A 23,636-nucleotide genomic window follows, 5' to 3' on the forward strand; every position below is an offset into this window, starting at 1 on the left:
TTTGTGTGGTTTGGTGGGGGGGAGAAAAAACAAAAGCGGGGGGGGGGGGGGGGGGGTAAGAAAGAAGAAAAAACAAGAGTTTCTACCTCTGCTAGTAATTAAATTTTCATGCAAACCCTAAGTATCTTGTTTGTTTTCTCTGGATTTCCTTAACTTCTGCACTGAGTCCTAGGGCCAGGGGCACTTTTTCAGTGATATCTTAACTTCAGAATTGAACAGGAGGAAAGATTTCTGATTTCTGAATACAGTACCTTAGAGTCTGAGTCTTACTAAAAATTTCTTCTCTCCTAATTGAATATACTACTGTTTAACAGGAAAGTAAAACTTGACTTAGATTTTTCTGGAAAATTTGCAGTGGTTCCCTTTAAGCTTTCCAGATTTTTTTTTTTTTAAATTTCTTTCATTTTCTAGCTGAATGTGTAATGACTTTGTAATAATTAAAACTTATGGCTGTCGTACATTGATTGCCATAAATTTGTCTACCTACTTTTGTCTGTGGCTTGTTGCAAGTTTCTTTTTCCTCAGAATAATTGGGAGTGCTGAGAGGCATTAAGTGCATGAATTTTAGATTGATGGTTTGGGGGTAGTGAGGATGGGTATCAAAATAGGATGAGATCACTGAGTGTGGAAGGAACTATGAGTATCTCCAGTGGGATTTATGACAGTAGTTTTTAGAAAAACAAAATTTGTTTTGCTGCTCACAGCTCTTTTAAATATAACTACACATGGATTTATTTGAAAAGTAGTTGAATAAAGCCTTGAATCCCTATTGAGTTAACTTCAGAAGTCCCCTCAAATGCAGTTCACTGCAGAAATAAGTAATGCAAGCGTAATACGTGGCTATTTTTGTACTGAGTTTTGGGCTTAACGTGTCAGTGAAGGGTCAAAGGAAACCGTATTTGATACAGTGTTTTATAGATCTGTACCACTAAATTGTTTTCCTGGATTATGCACTTGATTTGTAATAATACAGTAAATTTTTTCATTAGAATTCTATTATTTGTTAAGTATTTTGAGATCCGTGGGAGAAGCAGCATGATAGAAGTGCTGGATATTTATTTATTTCAGTCTGGGGTGGTTATTTGTAGAAGCCAATTACTACAATTTATTCAGAATGTATTAAGAGGTATTAAAAACTAAGACTCTATCCTAAAAGGCAAGGTTGTTACTAGTGTAGCTAGGGAGTGGATTCTTGGCATAAACCTTGCCCAGATGGGAAGAGAGGATAGAAGCACAAGTGAGCCTGCTTTGTGTGACTGCACTTGCAGCAGCTGTGCGCGCGTGCCCACAAACAGGGACGTGGCCATCGTTGGAAAAATGCCTCCTCTAACAGATTGCAGTAGAAAGCACTAGCAGCCGTTTGAATAGACTGCACCACGTGTATTTATTCAACTCATTTTAGGTGTTGTGGTTTGCACCAAATACAAGGTGTTTTCTGTATGTAGCAGTCACTCCTGACTTTTTCAGTGAATTGACTCTCTTGTTGTCCCAGTGTTAAATGGAATAATTAGTAGTGCTTCATGTGCAAGAGGCCTGGGTCTGTCATTGTTTTTCTCCAGCATAGCTATGAAGGATTTTACTAGACTTCATCCAGGAGACGCTTTCTTGACTCTAAATAGAGCCAGCAATCGTAATGGGATCCGTGCTGCCTGGAGCTTGCTGTTAATTAACCCACAGGGAAATTCAGTGTCATATTGTCATACTTAGTTAGTTTTCAGTCTCTGCAAAATGGGGATAGAACTTTGCCCTTATGTAGGATTTTAATTAAGGTTTCAAGTGGGGAAGGATCTGATGTTCTGCGGCTCAAATGCTGAGGTAAGGGAGAGCCTGGGCAAAGGGCTGGGCAAGGCCTTGCCGTTCTTTTAATGGTAAGCTGCTGCTTTGCAACACTTGCTCCTGTTCTCCCCGTGTAAATAAACCTTAAAGCCTTGAGTAGAGCCTGTAAATCTGTCATTCAGGAATACTTTTACAGAATAAGGACTAACGTATTGTTAAACAGAAGTCATTTACAACTTGCTACCATCCGAGTTGTTTAGTAACTTTTTTAGGGTGAACCCTTGCACAAAATCAAGCTGATTGGAACTAAAACCAACTTACTTCACTAAAATTTAAAACGTGTTTTAAAAAACCCATACTGTCAAGAAAAAAAATTGATTTTAAGTAATAAACATATTCTTATTTATCATATTTTGTAAATAGTCAGAAGAGGAAAACTACTCTGGTATATTTACCCATGTCCTCCTGGATTAGCTTAAACAATTATACGTAGGAACTTAGATTCTTAATGTGCTTTTTTTGGTTAGAAAAGGGAGAATGATGATGTATTTTCCATAAAGAGTGTGATGTTTCAATCTATTAGATAAAAACATATGTGTCCATACGCATAATTGCACATGTGTAGGATTTTCTGTGCTCAAGTGTACAAAAAGCTTTTTTAAGAGTTGAAAGGTGATAACCACTTTCCATGTAAGAAATAGGAGTCACCCCCTACCTTAAACTCATATAGTGTCATTAGAGGATTCAAACAGCAGATGATGATGATAATGATAATAGAATGAGATGATTTCTGTGCGTGTTTTGGAAGAGAAATGTTCTTTTTCCTCTTTGATCACAGTGGATGAGGCAGTGTTAGATTAGCATCTAAATACAGGCCTCAGATAAGGCAGAGGGAGTTATCATTACTGGGAAAAATAGGATGCTGCTGCTGATGGTGCTTGTCTGTTTTATGTAATGGTCAGTCTGGTAATTGTTTTCTGAGAACATTTCTGCCAAATTACCCTTCTCGGACAAGGTTGTTTTGAGACTCTTATCAGGGTTTTATGTGTATGCTTAAGGCTTTGAGTAGCTCAGCTGTGTTGGCTGGTGCTGTGCACGGCCATGAGGCAGTACTTCTACAGATATACGTCTACATTAGGGATTGGACAGCAGTTTAAGGTTAGTTTTGAGGTTCTTGCTGTACGTTTGAATCCAATGTTTAGATCCCAAAGCGGCAGTTGAGCAATCTCTGTTTAATCCTTAAGTTTTAAGTGACTGACTCAAATGTTTTTATGCAATGTGCAGAATCAGAGCATTAAGCAAAAATACTGTTTCTTGTGATTTCTGCCCCCTCCCCCCCAGTTTGCATAATTGTATGCTTCCTCTTGTATTGCTAAAGCTTCCTTTTCTTCATGCTTTAGTCCTATTTTTGTTTGTGCAGCAATTTGGAAGATGTTACATTTTGCAGAACTAGAAGTAACTTCTTAATTAGGACACCCACTTTTTTTCTTGCTACAAACTAAACACCCTAACAGTCAAAGATAATTTTAAACCAAAATTTCTGCAGTATGCTTCATGTAAAACATGCTTGCTGAATGTCATTTTACTTAGCTGATTAAACCAGAGTGAAAAGACTTGTTCAGTCACCTTTCTTATCTATGCTTTTCCCCTCCCCCCTCCCTTTTTGACAATATTTCAGGAAATTGTCACCAGCTTTCCATCAAGCACTACTGTCTTTCTGTCGGATGTCAGCAGACAGCCGTTTGGGATCAGAGGTATATTTCCCAGTTGACATAAAGTAGAAGATCCTTTATTCTGCATGGCAGCAATAGTTAAACAAGCACTAATGTCTTTGAAACAAGACTTACTAACATATATGGTGAGATAAATTTATGTGCATGAAACTTAAGAAATAAGGATATTCTTTCAGATTTTAGCTTAAATATGAAAGCTAGTGATAGACATGTAATTACTGGGAAGTTCTGAGTCACACAAGTGGATTCATGCTTTTGAAGTTACAAAAACTTACGGCTTAACGTGTGTGAGTAAATTAAATATTTTCTGGTAAGTGATCAGCCTGTTGCAATTCTTATAATTCCTCTGAAAGAATATTTTCCTGTTCCTGTGTTTCATTTGAAGAAACCAAACAAACAACTTGGTTTTCTAGGTATCTCGGATTGCAGACAGTGAAAAAAGTGTCATGTTAATGTTGGGACGCTGCCTGCCTCATATTGTTCCTAATGTGCTGCTTGCAAAGCGAGAGGTGAGGAACCCTGAAATTTTACTTTTTTTGTTTACCAGGATGTTTTCTTCATTTTGAAGATGATGTGTCTAATTTCATGAAAGTCTGTTACTTGCAATCATGTTCTTACTTTTGTGCATGCATCTCTGCTCCTAGAAAATGGTTTTACACCTCTGTCAGGTGAGTTCAGTAAACCTGCATGGTATCCTAATATTTCTTCCTTTGCTTAAGGCACCCATTAGCATTCAGCAAGAGTAACTGTTACTGTAGGTCCATCTGTTTGTGGTAGCACGAATGTTTTTGTTAGAGAAGACCATGGTTAATGTGTGTTATAAAGAGCAGAGGTTATAAGTTCAAACATTAAATTTGGTTTATTTTATCTATCAGTTTTAACAAGGATTCATGTTCAGGTTCTTTTGCAGCACTATGTACTTCAACAAAAAATTTATTTTACTGTCTTTTTTTAGAAGCTCCATTTATCAGCCAAGATAAGGTTCATAAGAAAATTAGCAATCTTGCTTATGTGTTTTCCTTAAATTTAAAATGAAGCTAAATAAAATTATGAAGAGGTAATGTTTATTTTGAATGTAAATGAAGATGGTGTTTTGCATAACCATTCATAATATATAGTGTAGAAAAGGAAGACTGTTATTGAAGATGGAAAAAAGATGACTGGTTTTGTATTGCTTTGTTGTAAATATTGCACACTACCAAATGTGTAAAAAATAAAAATCAGAAAATATATCAAACAAAAATTCAGCGGCCTTATAGTTGACACCAAAATAAAGGGTTTGAAGTAGCATAGTTTGTTGAGTAAGTTTTAGTCCTTGCTGAGGGGACCTACAGTATGGTAGACTTAGTAGTGCGTTTTGCATAAGTTCATTTTAAGGCTTTGAAAAATCCTCAAGAAATTTGTACTGATCCTATAACCTAAAATTTTATAACATATGACTTATTATCAGGAGTTGACATGGTGAGTTTGAGATGTACCACGTTTTGAAAGTCTCAAACTTTATAAAAGGGTTTTTTTTTCTGAGGGGGTGGGGGTGTTAACTGGGTGCTCTGGAAATGGTTCTGTTAATAGTCTTTCAGAATAATTCTGTGAATGTTCCTGGATCAGTGCTTAATTTCTGATTTCTTATTTATTCCTTTCCTTCCCTCTGCTTGGCAGGATGTGGTATTTCGGCTTCTTTTCACAGCTTGTAGCATAATCTGTGTTATGCATTTAATATTTCCATGACTTTTTAGGCTATTTTATATTTACTTTGTTTTACAGTTCAAGTTACATTTGATTACATGTATTTTTGCCTTAAACAGATCATCTGTTTCAATTTGATTTCAAAAAGCCGCAAGTGAGAATTGTGTAACTGGATTGCATGGGATGCTTAACGTTCCAATTGAAATTTGCTTTAAAAATAACTTTTCTCAGTTACCACCCGTTGCTATAACTATTGTAATGTTCTTTCAGATGTAGTCATGGAATTTGAAGGAAAACTTGGGTAGACCATCTGTTAGTATTTATTAATATCAGTATTACGAAAAGCTAACCTAAGAACTGGACTCTTTTCAACAAGGTACAACTTTGGGTCTTGTCCAAAAACAACCTTATCATGAGAGAGTCTTAGCATAATTTTACAGACAGGTGGTGTAAAAATGTACCAAAACATCACTAATTTTAGAAAGATGTGTAACAGGCTCAGGTTGTAATGCAAAGTTATCACCAAAGTGAAAATACACAGTAGTAGTATTTAAGATCTTACACTGTCAGTGTGTTAGAAGTGAGAATTAAACATAATTTTGTAATGACTCCCTAAAGTACCTATCTTTTTTCTTTAAGCATCCATCATGGTGAAATGGCTTGCAAAATCTTAAGCTGAAAACATTGTGGTATACATTTTCATTTTGCAGTAACTGGGTTTGTGGAGGTTGACAGTCTCTCAGTAGGTATTGTCCTTTACCAGAGATTCAGAAGCCATTTCACCAATGCTTTTAACCCTCTTAAGGTCAGTAGCAGCCTGCCTGCCTTGGTAATAAGTGGTCCAGTAAATATTACAGTTGACAACAGAATGATCAGTTAGTGTCAGAATGTCTGACGCGTTTCTGAAATTACGTTATTTTTCTGCATTGGTGCAGCTTTAATTGTTCTTCAATGTCTGTAGTTTAGGTTCCAATGGAAGATAAGAAAGAAGGAGAAATACAATATTGAGTAGGGTGGCTGAGGAGGTAATTTTAGTTGTTTCTAAAAGAGCAGTTCAGCTGGGTAAAATCAATAATGCATAATATAGGATAATTGCCTGAAAGCAATTCATAGTCATTAAAATTCCATGTATCAACATATAAATTTAATTTTGTTTTTTTCCCAAGTGTCTAGTTTATCCTAACTGCTTGAAAACAGTTATGTCAATATTTAGATTTGTATGTGAATGCACCCACAAACAAAGGAGATACTGCAAGCCAAATACTAATTTGAATGAACAGTAACAAAACTGCTAAAACCCTATTCTTCAAAAAAACCCCTTTGGCTGGGTATGCAGTCTGTGATAACGCTTCTTGCAGATGAGCAGCTTGAGTTCATAAAATTTCATCTGCATTGAAATCTGCTTCCTCAATTGTGTTTTTACCACTTAAAACTAAAACACAGTTAATATTAAAAAAAAAAAAAATCAGCCACTTTCTATCTGTCAAGAAGATAAAAAGATTCCTTTGGCTACAATGTAATTAGAGAAAAGCAATCTTCTAAAATTTTTGCAATAACTAATCAGTGCCATACTGATTTCTCACCCTTTATAAGATGTAGAAATCAATATCTTTTTGTCAGGTAACAGGAGTAACCTTGTTTGTATGTACAACTTCTGTGTTCTGCAGTATGTAGTCCTTTAGCGGAGTTTGTGCCAGAGTAAACTTTTTGGCTTAATATCAGGATCTTGTTACTCTTGCTCTTAATCAAGAAACACTTTTCCTTAATTATTTATACCTTTCATCTCACCTATTATTCCAGGGTTAGTTTCTGTAACTTTCATTTGTGTTACACAAACTTAGCAAAATCATGATAGTAATGGTTTACTAAATGTGCACCACTAAATTTTTATACTAAGAAACTGTTATTTACCTAGAGTTTAATATGTTAAGAGTAGAGTTTTGCTTTTATTTCTTTGTAAAGTTGAAGCAAAGGTAACGCTGAATCTTCAAACTCTGAACGGGTGCCATTCTCGACTCTGCTAGAAGAAAGTAATGCTGTAGACTGTTCACGTTAATGTGTAGTAACTATGCATAGACATCACCGAGGCACTTTAGTTCTCTGGCATTTTTTTGGAGGTAGCTGTCTCTTAAAACACAGTAGAGCTGAACATCTTATTACAGATTTTCATCTCAGTCTTACACTTTAAAAGCCATAAAATAATTGGCTTTGTTAAAAAATGTAAAAGAATGCTGTGTCAGAGCTTGGGAGTATATTTAAGTGGCTGTTTCTAGTGGCTGTGTCAAGCAAATGTCATTCTGGTTGGATATGGCTAAAGGCATGTAAGTTTAGAGTTCCTCAGCATGAAAATTGTCAGCCATCAGTATCTTTAAACAGTGTTTCTATTTCACAGAATAGTGGAGAATAGAAAAATTTAAATGAACAATTAAAATACTTTCTGTTACTCTGTAAAACTTAGATTGTGGTAGGCTTTTATAGATTGTGTTTCTGAAAAATAGGGGTAGTGTTGACCACAGCCTGTTTACTGGTTCTTTTCTGGTTTGCATGGGGTGTTGGTTTTGGTTTGGGGGCTTTTTTGTTTGGGTGTGGGGTTGCCCCACACACACAAGAGACACACATAACCATTTTGTAATTTAAGTCCTTTAGTTTCCCTCTCTGGATATGAGGGGCTAGTGTAGTTTTCTTAGAAAGAAATAGCTCAATCTCACAGAGTATCCTTTCCAACTGTAGTCTGAAAGCTGATGTCTTTCAACACCATGTCTTTAAGCATAACATATTAAAGGAGTTGAATTTAATGTTTATGAATTGAATTGCCAATTATTACTAGTTTTATATGTAGGTAAACAATAGATATAAACAAAGAAATACAAAGTTTTTTCACACCCATATCTGCATTGATTCTTATGTAAAAGCATCCCTTTGGGATCTACAAGAGGCTTAATTTGGATCCTGGAATAATAGTCTCATCCCATGAAATGTAATTATAGTTGTAATTTTAATATTAGTAAGATGAGTAGCACAAAGTTCTGAGTCATGTATTAATCCTATGATTAAATATTTTTTCATTTTGAAACTAAAAGGATGAATTCTGAACTTCAGATACCTTCTTGCACAAGAGACTCCATATCAGTAGTTTGTTTAGTACCTGCACCTATTTCAGTTGCTGCAGATAAGATTATTTGATTTTATTTACTGGTTTTCAGAGGCTAAGTTACAGAAGAATTTTAACATAACATTGGTTCACAACATAAGCATTGACTATTAGAGAAGATTGAAAGGGCACATTTACAAAATAAATCATAATGTCATCCTGGTTTATATATTTTGTCAGCTGTTTGCCATATTATTACATAAATATTTGAAATAATAAAAAAGATTACTATCCTAAGCTATTGAAAGAACTAGTCTTGACACTTAACACTAATTAACTTTATACTTTGAGATAAGTATTTTGCTTATGAGTACTCCAACAAAAAGACACTAATTAGTGAGAGAAACTAAGTTGTAGAAGACTTTTGTCAGAACATTAAACAGAAAAGTTATAACGAAGGCAACAACACAGATAGAAAATTTCTTGCTACCTTGTAAGAAAATTGTCAGAAAAATAGACAAATGTTTGCTATAGGCTGCATTTTAAAAAAACCCAAACTTTAATATTTTGTTTTAATACTTTTAATATGTAGGAGGAACTGTTTTACCTATAGTTGAGGTGATACCAGTTACCATTAAAAAGCCACCTTCTTTTGACCATAATGAAGAGCTGCTCCGTACGTAAATGTTGCCTTTATTGAGAACTTAAATCAGCTCAGATAGTGAATCCTGTTCAAAGATAATGGAACATGTTGTTGTAAGTTAGGGAGAAGTTGTCCAAAGGTACTATGATGAAAAAAAACCTGAATTTTTCTTTGGGTAGACCTATGTGGACAGTTAAGCAGAGGTAGAACAGAGAGAAGATGGGCTGTTTCATTTCTCCTGTGCAATGCATTAGGTCAGCTTCATAGCTTTGTCCGTCATTCACCTGTATGTAGCCTATCTCACAGTAAAAACAAAATAACTTTTTTCTCTCTATTCTACATCTGAGTATCTCACAGATATAAACTGCCTCAGATATGAACTTGCCTTTTCAGTAGTGGAGGTGAGACTTCTGACACATGATGTTTTATTCTGCTTGGCATCTAATGGAAAAACAGTGTCATAGTTATGAAAGTCAATTCTCCTGGTGTTGTTGACGAATACCAACAGGAACTAATCAGTTTTCCTAAGTCAGAGGCAAAAGGGAAAAGAGGGACTTGGGGATGAACAAGACAGTTAGGAAGGATCCCAAATTAAGTAGAGGGAAGGTGGTTGGTTTATTTAAAATTTATGTTCTTGCTTTAGGACTGTCAGCACAAGTGGTATTCCTTCCCAAGGAAGGCAGAGTGTTTCAAATAGCACTGGAAGTCCTCTCCTTGATTATTAATAATTATATACAGTCTCCATAACAATGTTATGAACCCTCCTCTTGAATTTAAACAGCCAAATGCTAATATTATTGTGTCTTATTGGAAAATTACCACTTTCTACAGCACTTCTCTGCTTTTTTTGAGAATGAAAAATCTGAGATTTATTAAACAAGTCTACATCTAAGGCGTGGCCCTTAGCAACAGGAAGGAATGAGCTCAAACTTGCCTGTAGGTTGTTTTTTGTTCTTAATGATCCTGAATATCCCGAGAAGAATCTGTCCCCTTTTAAGTCTTTGGGAGACTTCACCTGACCTGGTTTGTCCATCTGTGAGAGCAGTTTTGTTGTTCTTGTCCCACAGAAAGTCCCTTTCGCCTCCAGTTTTACCCTCCTGTCCATTAAGTCTATAGGGAGCACATAAAACACTGTTCAAGACTTCTCACTGTTTCTCCACTCCCCTTAATAGAAGGAACTGTAGAAGCACTGATGCAGCGATGCAGAGAACACTCTCTTCTCCCATAGTATGCATGAAAGAATGTGACCAATGGACAAGAACAAACAGCTAATTCCGTCAGCTATAATAACCAGCTTTCTGCAAGGTAAAGAACCAGCCTTGTATCTGCCCCATGTCAATGGTGTTAGGTTACTCATTAGCCTTTCACACACAAGGTAGTAGTATCTAGGTGAATATTTGGAGGTGTTTTCCTTTCATACAGAGTCAGCTGGAAAAATCAACTTTGTTAACTTCCTTAAATTTGAAAAGAAGCTTTAAAAGAAAAAAAACAAGCTCATGACACTGTTTCAAATCTAGCAGTAGTTCTGAGCGAGCAGTTGAGTTTTTTGAGTAGGTACTCAAACATACTAGGAAAGTGAAGTCAGTGTGATGGTTTCAATAGATGAATCAAAAACCCCAGATCATAAAAAAAATATACATGTCCCATTTCATGGGGTATATTCTTTTTAAAAAAAAAAACTTTATATGGAGTACTTAAGAATAATTGCAAGAGCGGTTGGATAAAGTGAACTCAGGGTAGATTTCAGAAAGGTAGATCTCAGTAAAGTAACACAGGTTTATTTTGATATAAAGTTTTTTCCATGACCTATATTCTTTATGGTGAAATTCGTAATTATGTTGTGTATCTACAGATTGCAGTCTGATTTCCTCTTTAAAAGATCTTAGCTTAATGTGTAAGTAGTGGTATTTAGAGTGGCAAGGGGGGGTATTTTTATAATATTTTTTCAAATCTTTTTGAGTTAAAACAGTGTTTGTAGAAGAGAAAATGCTTCTGTGAAGTACAAAAAAAAGTTAAATAGATTAAGCCTCTGCGTTCTCAGAACTTTAAATGCACGAAACCTGCATGTTAGGTATACTAAAGATAAAATCTAACATGCGAATTCTAGAGGGAAAGGAGCTTTCAGCTGAAGAAAGTTATGTAGCTCTTACTGCGATGTAATTTGTGAAGTTTCTTCAACACAGGTTTTAAATTCACATTAATTTGCGTTGTGCTACACTTATTTAAAAACAAACCCCAAAACTGGCTTAGTTTAAAATATTGAGAAATAGAAATGTCCAAATTGTTCAAATTTATTTCTCATTTCTCCTTCTGTACTTTGAGATTTTTTTTAAGCAGTGAGTAGGATATTTCCACATCAATTCCTCTGTCTCATCATAAATTCCCTAATCTGTGCCATAATTGGGTTAAATATTGCCAAAAATATCTCCCAGAATGTTAAAATACATTTTAGGATGTGTCTCAGTCATCTTCAGGGGGTGAAAATAGCACGCTGAGTACAATTTTTGTAAAATGAAAACAAAAGCTTATCAGGAGTTGACTAGCTTAGGTAGTGCTCTAAAATAGAATATTGTTCTATGTTTAAAATAAACATAGTAACTGCTGTTCAGGAAAATACAAGTTGAGCCGCGAGGGTGTCTTTTAATACAAGTTGAGCCGCGAGGGTGTCTTTAATGTTGTTTCCACATGTCCAGCTTGTTTATTTCCACATGTCCAGCTTGTTTAATAGGCTTACTCTCAAGATCATGAATAGGTCACTTTGAATGTCTGCGAGAAGAAATTGGTACCTCCCTGCAAAGTTATTACAAATAACTATAGATTTTTCCGGGCTTTGTATAATCTTTCCTAGTTACTTCAGAAGTGTTTCCCACTGTCATCTGCTTATTTGTCATGGCTTATTAATTCAGAAAAGGCTTGTCTGCTGAAAGTGGTTCGAAAGTATGCGGCAGGTGGGAGGGGAAGTCTCCGGATTACTTGCCCATGGTTTCTCTGCAGACACCTAGGTTTGTCTTGTTCTTTTCCCCCGACATCCCAGTGTGATGTTTGTTCCTAAGATATTAAATGACGTAGAAATTATGTGTCTTCCAAGTTCTATTGGAGTAAAGGCTCACATCAACAAGGTCAAGGAAAGGGACTTCCAGTCCGTGAAACATTTAGAAACATTTGTTTCTTCTGGGAATGAATACCATGAGCTTTGAAGGTATACTTAGAAAGAAGGAGGTCTTCACTATTGTGAACAGCCTTATATTTTCTTTCCATTAGTGTTTTATGCAGTATTTTCTTGATAGTTTGTTCCTTAAGGGAATTGAATTCCTCTAAAAAGAGAATTCACCTTCAGATATTGCCTCTCTATTGGAAAAAAAAACAAAAACAAAAAAAACCCAACAAAAAACCAAGCATTTAAAAAAAATCGTGTAGTTCTCAGTCAACACAAAATAGAGGATCTCTGTCTGCAGTCACCTTTACCAATGTATGTTTCTCAGTGCTTATTCAAACTTGTGCAGAAAACTGTGTGCATGCTTAATTGGAAATTTTAATCTTTAACTCCATGGCATCAGAAGTAGCTTTTTCTGTAGGAGCTTTGTTCCACAGATGTCTGTGGAGCCTGCTTCAGTTCAGTAGGTAGTGAAGACAATTTAAACCATGATTGTCTAATTCTGGTTACAGGTGACCTGCATATGTTAATTGTAGTCTTTGCAGAGCTTTTTATTTTATGTGCTGGTTCTCCCCTGATCTTTCCTAGCAGGAAAATAATTCTAACCTCTGTAGACCTTCACTTTTTTCAGGTCACTTAATAAGAGATCAAGACTCTAAAAAATCTTCTCTAACTGTTTTGACGTTATGTGGCTAGATTTTTCTTCTTAGTTTATTTTGCCATTAATGAATATATGCCCAAAGCATTTTCACTTTGTTTGGTTTTCCCCTACCCACAACTTTTTAGGAATTGATCCCACTCATACTGTGTACAGCCTGCCTCCATCCTGAACCCAAAGAGAGAGATCAGCTTCTACACATACTGTTCAATTTGATCAAACGACCAGATGATGAGCAAAGGTGTGTTTGCGTTTGTGTGTTGCGGGACAAGAAGGAACTTTTTTCTTTGTCAAAGAAGCAGAACTAATAGAAACTGGATATTATTGGATGATTTTAACCAAGTTTCACTTAAGCTGATATTTTGCTGGTATAGTGTTGACAAATTTGTGTGGACTTCAGGACTTTCCATTTCCATGACCCGTACTTTCTAGTTACTGAAATGTAAGAATGTGCTTGGTAAGCCGTACTGTAACATTTCAGTTCCTTTTCTGTTTAAAGTTGAACTGAAATGCTTTGTTAAAATGAGCTTTAAGATCATAATTCTTAGCAATGATTGATATAGAAATCAAACCAGCTTTTTTTAAACCTCTGTATTAGTGTATCTTAGTGATCTTTATGTAAGTTAACTACCATGTTTAGTTGGGGAAAATAGCATGAGAAAATAGTACTCTTCCTACTTGCGGTTCAGTACTATGGTAGCAATAAAAAATTCAGAAGACTGAAGCAGTGATTTAGTTCTGACAAGTGTTAAGAGCTTTGTTTTATTTTGGTTAAGACTTTGAAACAAAGTATATTTTTTATTTTTTTTATAAATTTAGTTCTTCCTTAGTATTCAGGAAATCTGACTTTGTTTCTAGTGATCTTGGTAAGAATATCCTTAAGGTTGAAAGACAGTAAGTACCCTTGCTGGTATGTTTCCTTCTCTAACTGTGAAAAGATTTTTCATTATCTTCGTTAGAGGTGTTTTGTAAAGCATCTGTATCTATCATTGCTCTATTCTGTCTTCAGACAAAATAGGCATTATGAAATAGATGGAAAGCATTCCTTTTGAAGATTCTCTGAAATTTAAGTGTTCTGGTGTCTTTCTAAATTGTTCCCATGGTAAAATTTAGAGATGAGGTACAATTGAAAGAGATGGCTTTGGAGACAAAAAAAAGCATAAATAAATAAATAAAAGCAACTTGTAGCACAGTGGCATCATGCAGATTGAAATTACAAAAAGATGCAGTCCTTGTTCTACTTCAGATTTATTAGAAATCTGCTTCTGAAACATCTACCATTATCTAAAATATTTTGAATGTCCCATGCAGCTTGAAGCTAAATTATTTTGTGGTTGAGAGGGGAAGGAAATTACATCTTGCTTGTAATCTCTTGTACTTAATTTGTCACAGGATTGGTGGCCTTATCATGTAGATTTTTCATATGCCTGTTTAGCTGCAGTTAGGTGTGTCTCTTCAGCAGCTGAGAAAGAAGAAAATCCAAGCTTCTTTTTCCTTGAAGTTGTTCATTCTTTGTTGTGAGGTAGAGATTTATACCTAAAAATAATCTCCAGGACAAAACATGTATATACACAATATACATTTACACATGTAAAAATCATAATCTGTTTTAAAGTTGCAATAACACCTGACTGAAGAATAAGTAAAATTCCATCAAATAAAAGAGATTCTGAATACAAATTAGTTAGAAAACATATTCAGAATTTATTATTAGAATTTCAGTCAGGTTTTTTATACTTAAATATTTGTATGGAAGTGTATTATGCATGCTTGGTTTTTATCTAAAGAAGTTTAAATAATATTTTAGCAGTCTTATGGAATACGAAGTAACCAAAGACATTCAGGTTTAGTCACCAGAACAATGGTATTAATTATGTCATATGTTAATTGTTTACCTTCTGCTGTACCGTACAGGCCTACAGTATACATTAAAGTAGCATCTGATAACAAGTTGGCTTTTTTAATTTGTTAAATGCAAGAGACTGAAATGTGACATTACATTTCTAATAATGAACCCATTAAAATAAGTATTTTACTTTAAATATTTGACCTTGTAAACTATGTTAACAATTAGGCAGAAAGCCTGTATTCTTGCACATGTGAGAGGCTTTTTGGTGCATGCAGATATAGCATATTGCCATAGTCTTGTATACTAATGTTATATTTAATAAGGCCACTTACATCATCAAGGCTTTGCCCATTAATGTACTATTCACCTTTTCAAAATGTCTATCAAATTCTTTTCTGCAAAGGAACAAATATGTGTTAGCTTTACTTAAACTTCTTATTGGACAATTATCTTGGTTTTGGAAGCTAAGGAGCCGTGAAGAAGTCGGATTAACGTTGGGGTCTTTTAGGACAAGGTTACAACATAGTTCAAAATGTGAACTCTTTAAGATTTCCAAGTAATGTACCCAGAAGCAGCATTCTTAATGAAAAGAAGCTAAAACGCATTAAACTTAGTGTATCTAGTATGACTTTCGATCAGTCATATGATACTACCTCTTACAGAACACACATAACTTGCTGACATATTAAGGAAAACTCTAGTAAGTTTTTGATATAACCTTTAGGTGTGACAAAAGAACCTTGAACTGTGTAATACAAGATTGAATTGCTTACCAGTGCATGCAGTCACTTTCTAAAACCTGTAGAAAGAGTTTAGAAGTGTTAAATTATGTCTGTTCTACTCTAACTTCTGCCTTGTTCCTTTAGTTTGATTCTTGATTTCACTTTGGTTTCTGTACTGATGAAGCAAACTAGTGCTCTGCTGAATCATCCTGATTTGCTTTATGTTCCTGCCTAAGTGATCACAAGTGCATAACCTGGAGAGAGCTCTTTGAGGAAAGCTTTCCTAGCATCTTGTTAACAGAAGAGATCATTAAAACAATAAGTAGAAAGTTTTTCCCATATCCAGCCTAGACTGCAATTTTTGCAACAGCTTAGTGTTAACATTTTTTGTTTCAATGACCTGTTGTTGAGATCCTTACAACCTTTCCTTCCCCCAAAATACCTAATGACTGTTGTCATATACTTTTAAGATGGTTACAGTAAAATATTAAAACATTATTATTTAATATTTTTGCAATATCTTAAAGTTTCCTACTTGATAGGCAAGGTAAAAGAACATCTGAGTTAATTTTGAGATTTCATGGAACTTTTTTGAGAAGGTTTGATTTTTTTTTTATTTTTTTTTAAATGACATTTTGGATTTCCCCATTTCTAATGCAGAAGATTTCAAGTGATTACTGTATTCTGCTATTTGATTCTTTTAATATCTTATAAAAGTATATCCTGTTGCTCAGTTCTGTGATTAGGTGCAGTGTGTAGAACCAAAGACAGGCATTCAAATAACTATTTCGTTTCTTGTAGAACTCAGAATTACCACAGGCTTTTGTCTCCATATTGCTATCACCTATCAGCTGTGGATTTTATTGAGTCTTATGTAATCACTGCATTGTTTTCCCCAACCTTTACCTTGATCAAAAGTCTAGTTCTCTGTATGTGGTAGAGAGGAAAAAACAAACAAACACCACAACACAAAACCAAAGAGCTTGCTCAGATTGTTAGCCTAAAGAATGCTGGGGTAAAAAAATCTTTTTAAGAGACTATTTCTCCTTGAAAAGATTCTCAAAGTGAATGAGTCTTTTTTTGATGGAGTATATTGTATAACTGGTTAAGAAATAACCAGCAGAATCTCTGCCTTTCAACCTTAAGGGCATATTGTTAGCTGCAGTAAATATTTAGGAGTTTTTAGACATGACACTAAAATGGTAAGAAATTAATTCTGGCTTACTTTCCACAAAGTAATAATGAACAAATTCTCAGTAGCGTCCTAATCTTACTGTGGAGGTGATAAAAAAGAGCGTCTCATGTCCATGCAGTATTGTTTGAAACTGGTTACTTAAGTGTTGATTTAGGCACTAAAAGTAAATAGAACTGGTGACTTGCATGTGAAGTTGGTACCATTTCAATCCTATTAACAAGAGAAATAGTTAGAAGTAAAATATCTTGGCAAGATAAACGCTCATTAAATAGAAGTTTATCCAAATGATAGTTAAGTACAATTTTATTGAAATTTTAAATATATATCTGTGCCTATGAAATTGATGGAACAAGAGGGATTTCTTGCAAACTTTGAGAAAAGTTAAAAAATGCAAGAATATAAATACAAGTGACTTAGGTGATTGTAAATACTACTGACTGATTAATTGCTTCCCTTTTATAAAGGGCTTTAGAAGATTTCTGACACAAGGAAAATCCAGTATTTTGGGAGAGATGACAGTAGCTTGCATGTTAGAATGTTGCAAAACCATGTCATGAAACATTAAATCTCACAAATGCTTCTAAATAAAAGCAATATGTGTACTTGACTAAAATACTGATATTATGATAGTAAAAAGTAATTTAGACCCTTCTACTGCTTGATGAGTCATAGTATTCAGTACTAAGAATTAAATGAGAGATTTAGTCAGAGATTCCCAATCTCGGACATTAGGAAGTCACAGATTCCCCAGTCAGAGATTCTCAGGCTCTGGTTCACAGAGTTTGGGATCTGCAAGTTTCTGAAAAAGGCATATTAAATAGAAAACAAGATAGAATCATTGAATAGATTGGTTTGGAAGGGATCTTTAAAGGTCATCTAGTCCAATCCTCCCTGCAACAGGCAGCAACAATAGTGGCTTTCAATTTAAGATTCAGCCTTTAAGTCAGTATGTATGGTGTGAAATTTTGACTGTAGACAATTGCCTGTTGCCTGACAGCATCTGCTTTTCCTGTAAAGAATATATTCTATATATTAGAGAACTTTACTTTATAAACAGATTAAATCTTTAAATTTATGTTTTCAGACAGATGATACTAACTGGGTGTGTGGCATTTGCCCGACACGTTGGACCAACACGTGTAGAAGCTGAGCTTTTACCACAGTGTTGGGAACAGGTAACTGATTATTTTGTGCTTTACACTGGAAAATTAGTTAAGAATTCATAAATGTTGAATTTTATTTGCTTGAGGGGAGGTTGTTTTGGTTTTGTGTTTTAGTGAATGGCAGTTCAAAGTATTTTTCAGAAAGCTACTTGCATGTTCTTTGTGCTTATTGTATATTTTTTATACATAACATTAAAAAGAACTCAGAAGCAGAAAATTTGTCAAAGACTATCTGGAGATTCCAGTTACCTGCATATGTCTGTTGTTTTGAAATGTAGATATGCACATGCTCATCATCAGTGTTGCCTAACCTATTGCCTAACCTATTGCCAGGTGCCTTTGTAACTTGTACTGTAATTCCAGGCTGTTGGAAATCCATTTTCATTCAAAGATTTCATTCACTGATTTTTATATTGTATTAAGTCCCTGGAGCAGTGTCCACACTTCAGCCAGTTTAAATTCTTAAACAGAACATTAAAGATCAAAGTAGTCAGAAATAAGTCCCCTGTAGGTGGGCATGATTTTACACCTGTAAGATCAGCCTGAAGTTTACATGTGACTTCTAGAATCACAGTGACCTTTTCCACAGATATTCTAAATTAATAGAAATAACTGAACAAGCAAACTGAAATGCTCTTACTGTTTCATCTGAGGCATAGAAACAGAACAACATGAGTTCATGTGAAAATGCATGGTATTTTCCTACCATAATGAAGAAAAGGGAGTTCATTGCCTAAAAGACAGTGAATAACTAAGCCATGACAGAGTGATAATGCTTGCTTTGATGGCACAGTCTTTCTGGTCTGATAATTGTCTGCTGTTTCTTGCATAACACAGCCATCTGTGTTTCACAGTAAAGTCCAAGTTTTAGTAGTCTTAATGCTTTCTGACAGTAGAAGTACGTATTATATGCAGCATTTGTGCTTGTATGTATGACTGATGTATCTGTTTTTTAAATGAAGGACTCATAGCAGTAGTAGTTGAACACAAAATAAAGCACATTTTGTTCTCTTAGTCCTCGTGAAATTTAAACTGTGTTAAAAAAAACAGTTTCACCTCAGTAAGAGCACATCTTCATCATACCAGTTTCTTGCTAATTGCTGATGCAAAAGAGAAACAAGTCCAACTGTTACAGTACAGCATGTCAGGCTGCCAAGCCATATGTCATCATGCATTTATTTAATGCAGTTTGCCAGACTTTGTTTGCAGTACTGAAACCAGGTCATTATTTTCTCTGGCAGCATACCAGCTGATTCTCACTGTCACAAGACTGAATTTGTAGAAGGAACTCAAAAATACACATAATTTTCTACCTTTTCTCAGTAGATGCTTTAATCATGAAAGCATTCATGCAGTTGGTATCCAACCAAAACCTATTTACAGATGCAAAGGACTGGGCCTCAGAAGATTCAGCGTTTTCATCCACAAATTCTGGAGCTCAGCATTATCAGGCTAGCCTTTGCGATCTTTCTACCTGCTCTTTGCAAGTAGAAATTGGTGACTGGCTCATCTGACTTTAGATCAAGGCTCTGTGAATGCTAAAAGTTCCCTCAGAACTAGTGACCCATTAATTAGCTTCCAGAATTGGACTACTGCTTATTTATTAAAGATGAAAGGAAAAGAAATGGTAATAAACATTTTACAGTTTAAGTTTCCAAGGGCTGATAATCTTCCCTGAACACAAATTTTGTGGAAATTTGTGTCTTTTCTCCTCCAGTGTGTCAGTATGTTTTTGCAATATTAGGGGTGATATTTATATTGCCTTGCCAGTACATGTAAACCAGTTGAAACTAGTCTTTGCTGTTTCCCTCAGGTAGGCAGAGCTCCAGAAGGCAAAGTGTATCTCTGTTACCAGCAGGGAATTTGCATGTGGAAGGATGGCACATAAGTCAAAGATACTATAGGTATTAAAGCAGCCTGTTGTGTGCCCATAATGTTTCTCATCTATGAAACATCCATACTTCCAAAAAATATTACAGGTGCCCTACTGATGAATGAATGCAAAATACTGATAGACACACTCAAAGAACGTTCTCCCATGCTTGAGACTTCAGTTTAGTCCTGAGGCTCATGATTTGTTCATTTGAGTCTCTTTCAAATGATCTTTGCCACACTTCCTTCTTGAGAGTTCTTCGTGATTTCAGATCAGAATAGTGAGAAAGTTGAAGGCATTAATACTACATCAGTGGTCGGCTACCATTGTTCAGTATGCTGTGGAAATAAAGTTGAGGTGTCCAAAGTTGATTTATTACTATGTCTTCATCTGTAGTTTCTCTTAAGCCAGTAGAATTGAGAGAATCACAGAATGGTGAGGTTGGAAAGGACCTTTGAACATCTTGTACTCCAAGCCCCCCGCTTAAAACAGAGTCAACAAGAGCAGGTTGCTCAAGACCAAGTCCAGTCTGGTTTTGAATATTTCTGAGGATGGAGGGTCTGTAACATCTCTGGGCAACGTGTTCCAAGGTTTGGCCACCCTTACAGTAAAACAATTCCTTGTATTTCATTTCCTCTTGTCCTCTCATTGGGCACCTCTGTGTTCTTTACCTCCACATGGGTTGTAGGGACTGTGGACTACTGAAGGCAAGTCTTCCCAGTAAAGACTGAGACAAAGAAGGCAGTGAGTACCTTGGTCCTTTCTGTGGTAAGATGGTTGTCTTACCAAGGCTGTGCATTGCAGAGCAAGAGAGAAATAGCTGCACTACATGTATATCCTATTTTATCTGACAGGATCAAACTATTCACATTTCCCTCTCACCATTTTACCCTAAATTTTTTTATTCACAAAGTATATTGAAACATACCACATGTTTCATTTTACAACCATTACAGGCCATTAAAGCTGACTCCACCAGGATGCAAACTTGGTTCCAAAGTGTCAATATTAAATTGTAAAGCAGAATTTTCGAATGGCCTTTGAGTGGTAAGGGGAGGTAGCACAGGGTCAAGAGGTTCTTGGGAATAGGAGCAGTTTTCAGTCACATTTTAGAGGTGTGTCATGTTTATGCTGGACTTGAGAGGAGAACTTCAATAGCATGCAAGTACTTTTTGACTTAGTACATACGTCTTCTGACCCCAGTTGCTCAGCAAGACCTAGGCAGCTGTGCTATGCTACACAGCTTGGCTCAGAGCACTAGGGGGCACTTGTGTAGTTCTTAGAGGAACGGTGCTCCTGAAGTGCTACACAAGGCAAAGTATTTCATGACATGCCGGCTCAGAAGTTGTTCTTCAGAGTACAGTAGCCTGCGTGCCACTTTCCACCATTCTTTTTGCTGCATATACATACATGCTGCTCCGTTTTTTTCTCTTATTATAAGCTCTATTATAGGACAACTAGAGAAGGTTGTATCTGCCTTGCCTTTATGCCTCATTGCAAGAATTTGAGACTGCTTAGTACCCAAGTACAACTTCTATGGGCACAGTCAATGTTTATCTAAGAGGTGCAGACGTATTCCTCCATTGCAGTTCATTCTAACCACATTTTGAATATTGGTTACTGCAAAGCAAATATCCATTCTGTTTCTTTTTACCAGATTAACCACAAATACCCAGAGAGACGGCTACTGGTAGCAGAATCCTGTGGAGCTCTAGCACCTTACCTTCCAGTGGGTATTAATACTGAAACATTCTCCCAAGTGTGTATGTTTTGCCTGGACAGTTAAATTCTCTTGTACTTTGTATCACATACGTGAGATTCGATAAATCATGTTAAGGAGGAGATAGCTTTTTATAAAGGAATACAGGTCAATCTATCTATAAAATGTATTTAAAAACAGTATGTTCCGAAAAAAATCATCTTTGTTTCAGTAAAGACGATGCAAAGATAGTTAAGACCAATTAAGGAAATGATTTCTGAAAAAATAATTGGCACCCAATAATAGAGTTCTTCATGCACTGTGGAATGTTACATGAAGAGTGCTGCCAGTCAGAAGAAGCAGCAAAATTAAATCAGTGGTGAACTAGAATTTGAAGCTTCAGAGAAGGAGGAAAATAACCCAAGTTAAAAAAAACACTTCTCCAATTTAGCAATGCAGTGATTATAGATTCTAAGTCTAGGCCTGTAGTAGTTTTTTGCTGTTAGTTATTTTTGTTCCATATGAAATAAAGGACCTAAGTTCTGTGCTTGGTAGGACGAAAGGCTCTCTAATGAGGCTGCTGACATTTTATATTTATTCATTTTCTGTTGTGAAAACTGACTGTGTAATATTCATAAAGGGGTCTATGGTTGGAGGAAGGCATTTTGTTTGTGAGCACTAAGAGAAGTGCAAATTATTTTAAAAAATTGATACAAACCCACATTTCTTCTTTTATTGGATTTAACAAGTATGTTTCTTGTTTACAAACAGAAAGAAATTCGTAGTTCGTTAGTACTTTCCATGCTGCAGCAAATGCTAATGGAAGATAAGGCAGATCTGGTACGAGAAGCTGTGATCAAAAGCCTTGGCATCATTATGGGATATATTGATGATCCAGACAAATATCAACAGGTATAATTTGGTTTGGGTTCTGTATGTATAAAATGTCTTCTGTAGTTATCTTGTGAATAGGGGGATGCATAATTTCATGTATTTTTATTAAATCTTTCCAGATACTTTTAAAAATTTTGGTGGTTTATATGAATGTTAATGTTGATTTTATTGTTTCACCAAGATCAAAAAGAAAACATATACTTACAAGTGTCATTAGAACATCAGGGATAAGCCATATACAGGAGTTTCTCTAACAGTTCATAATCTGCCTTCAAGAACATACCACTTCATTGCCTTCCTGATACTGTTAGTCAATTTGATATCATCACTTGTTAACAGAGATTTGTCTACTACAACAAAGCCTACTTGTAGTTCAGCTTAATACTGCCTAATAATGTTTCAGATAAGTGAAAATGAAGAACTTCTGTCTTTGAGTTTTTGAAGGCAGAGTGGAAAAATGTGTTTGTATTGATTCTGATAATTTGACTTTCTAGAAATACTAGCAGGATCATTGAACCACCTACTGTTTACCTTTGTAGATGTGGTTGGGACTATCTGTTCAAAGGTCTCCATGTACTACCTTGTTTTATTTTTATTAGTGTAAAGTTTTAAAAATAGATTATAATCTTTTTCTAGTCTGTATGTTTTGTGCGGTAAACTTTAGCACAAATTTTAGAAGAATAATTACATTCTTTATTGTCTTTTTGCCAGGGCTTTGAACTGCTGCTTTCAGCATTAGGAGACCCTTCAGAACGTGTAGTTAGTGCAACACATCAGGTATTTTTACCTGCTTATGCTGCCTGGACAACAGAACTGGGAAATTTACAGTTCCATCTTATACCTACACTGCTTAATAAAATTGAAAAACTGCTCAGGGTATGTGTTCAGCTGTTTCTACATTGGAGAATTTTTTTTGTATCTTTATTGCATATGCAGGCTTTTTTAAAAAACAGAAAAATGTAAATCATTGCTACTTAATGGTCTGTGGGGGAAAATTTTTCTGGAGGTTCTTGTTGTAACTCCATAACTTTTACTTGTCCTTTGGAAGAAGGAAAAAAAAAACCCAACCCAAAAACCAAAACCCCCAAAAAAACATATTCTTCTTTAACAATGTTTTGCTTTATAGCCAAATAATCAAAGTGCAGTTCAGAAAACGCTTGCTTAGAGCTGTGACCAGATGATGTGTGTTATTCTGAGTGCATTTGCCCTATATTTAAATTGTTTTTAAGTGTCACATACTGTAGTTTTTAATAAAGTGCAATATTTATTAAACACAAAAACAAGTAGAATTGGTTTATTTAGGTCATTTGCAATTATGAGCCAGTTTGTCTGCACACTTGATTTGGTAGATATCTGGAAAGTTCTGGAAAATAGGGTATCTCATAACAATCTAACACACTTAACCAAGATGCGTTTTTTCGGAGTACAGGCAAGTAATTTATTCAGTTTTTAGATGCATTGGTCTCTGAGACCAAGGATTCACATTTCCAAAATGTGCTG

General features: G+C 35.4%; 1 protein-coding gene across 1 annotated transcript in view; it reads left to right on the forward strand.

Annotated features, from left to right (window-relative positions):
- KIAA1468 (KIAA1468 ortholog) overlaps window positions 1-23,636 on the forward strand; it is an 85,196-nt gene that overhangs the window by 31,960 nt on the left and 29,600 nt on the right. Inside the window, exons 11-17 of the mRNA XM_010585998.1 lie at window positions 3,455-3,530; window positions 3,923-4,018; window positions 12,870-12,982; window positions 17,592-17,682; window positions 21,201-21,272; window positions 22,014-22,154; window positions 22,848-23,012. Coding sequence (XP_010584300.1) covers window positions 3,455-3,530; window positions 3,923-4,018; window positions 12,870-12,982; window positions 17,592-17,682; window positions 21,201-21,272; window positions 22,014-22,154; window positions 22,848-23,012 — 754 coding nt within the window. The remainder of the gene's footprint in view (window positions 1-3,454; window positions 3,531-3,922; window positions 4,019-12,869; window positions 12,983-17,591; window positions 17,683-21,200; window positions 21,273-22,013; window positions 22,155-22,847; window positions 23,013-23,636) is intronic.

The sequence above is a fragment of the Haliaeetus leucocephalus genome, unplaced genomic scaffold (assembly GCF_000737465.1).
Source record: "Haliaeetus leucocephalus isolate CR32 unplaced genomic scaffold, Haliaeetus_leucocephalus-4.0 Scaffold137, whole genome shotgun sequence".
Lineage (NCBI taxonomy): Eukaryota > Metazoa > Chordata > Aves > Accipitriformes > Accipitridae > Haliaeetus > Haliaeetus leucocephalus.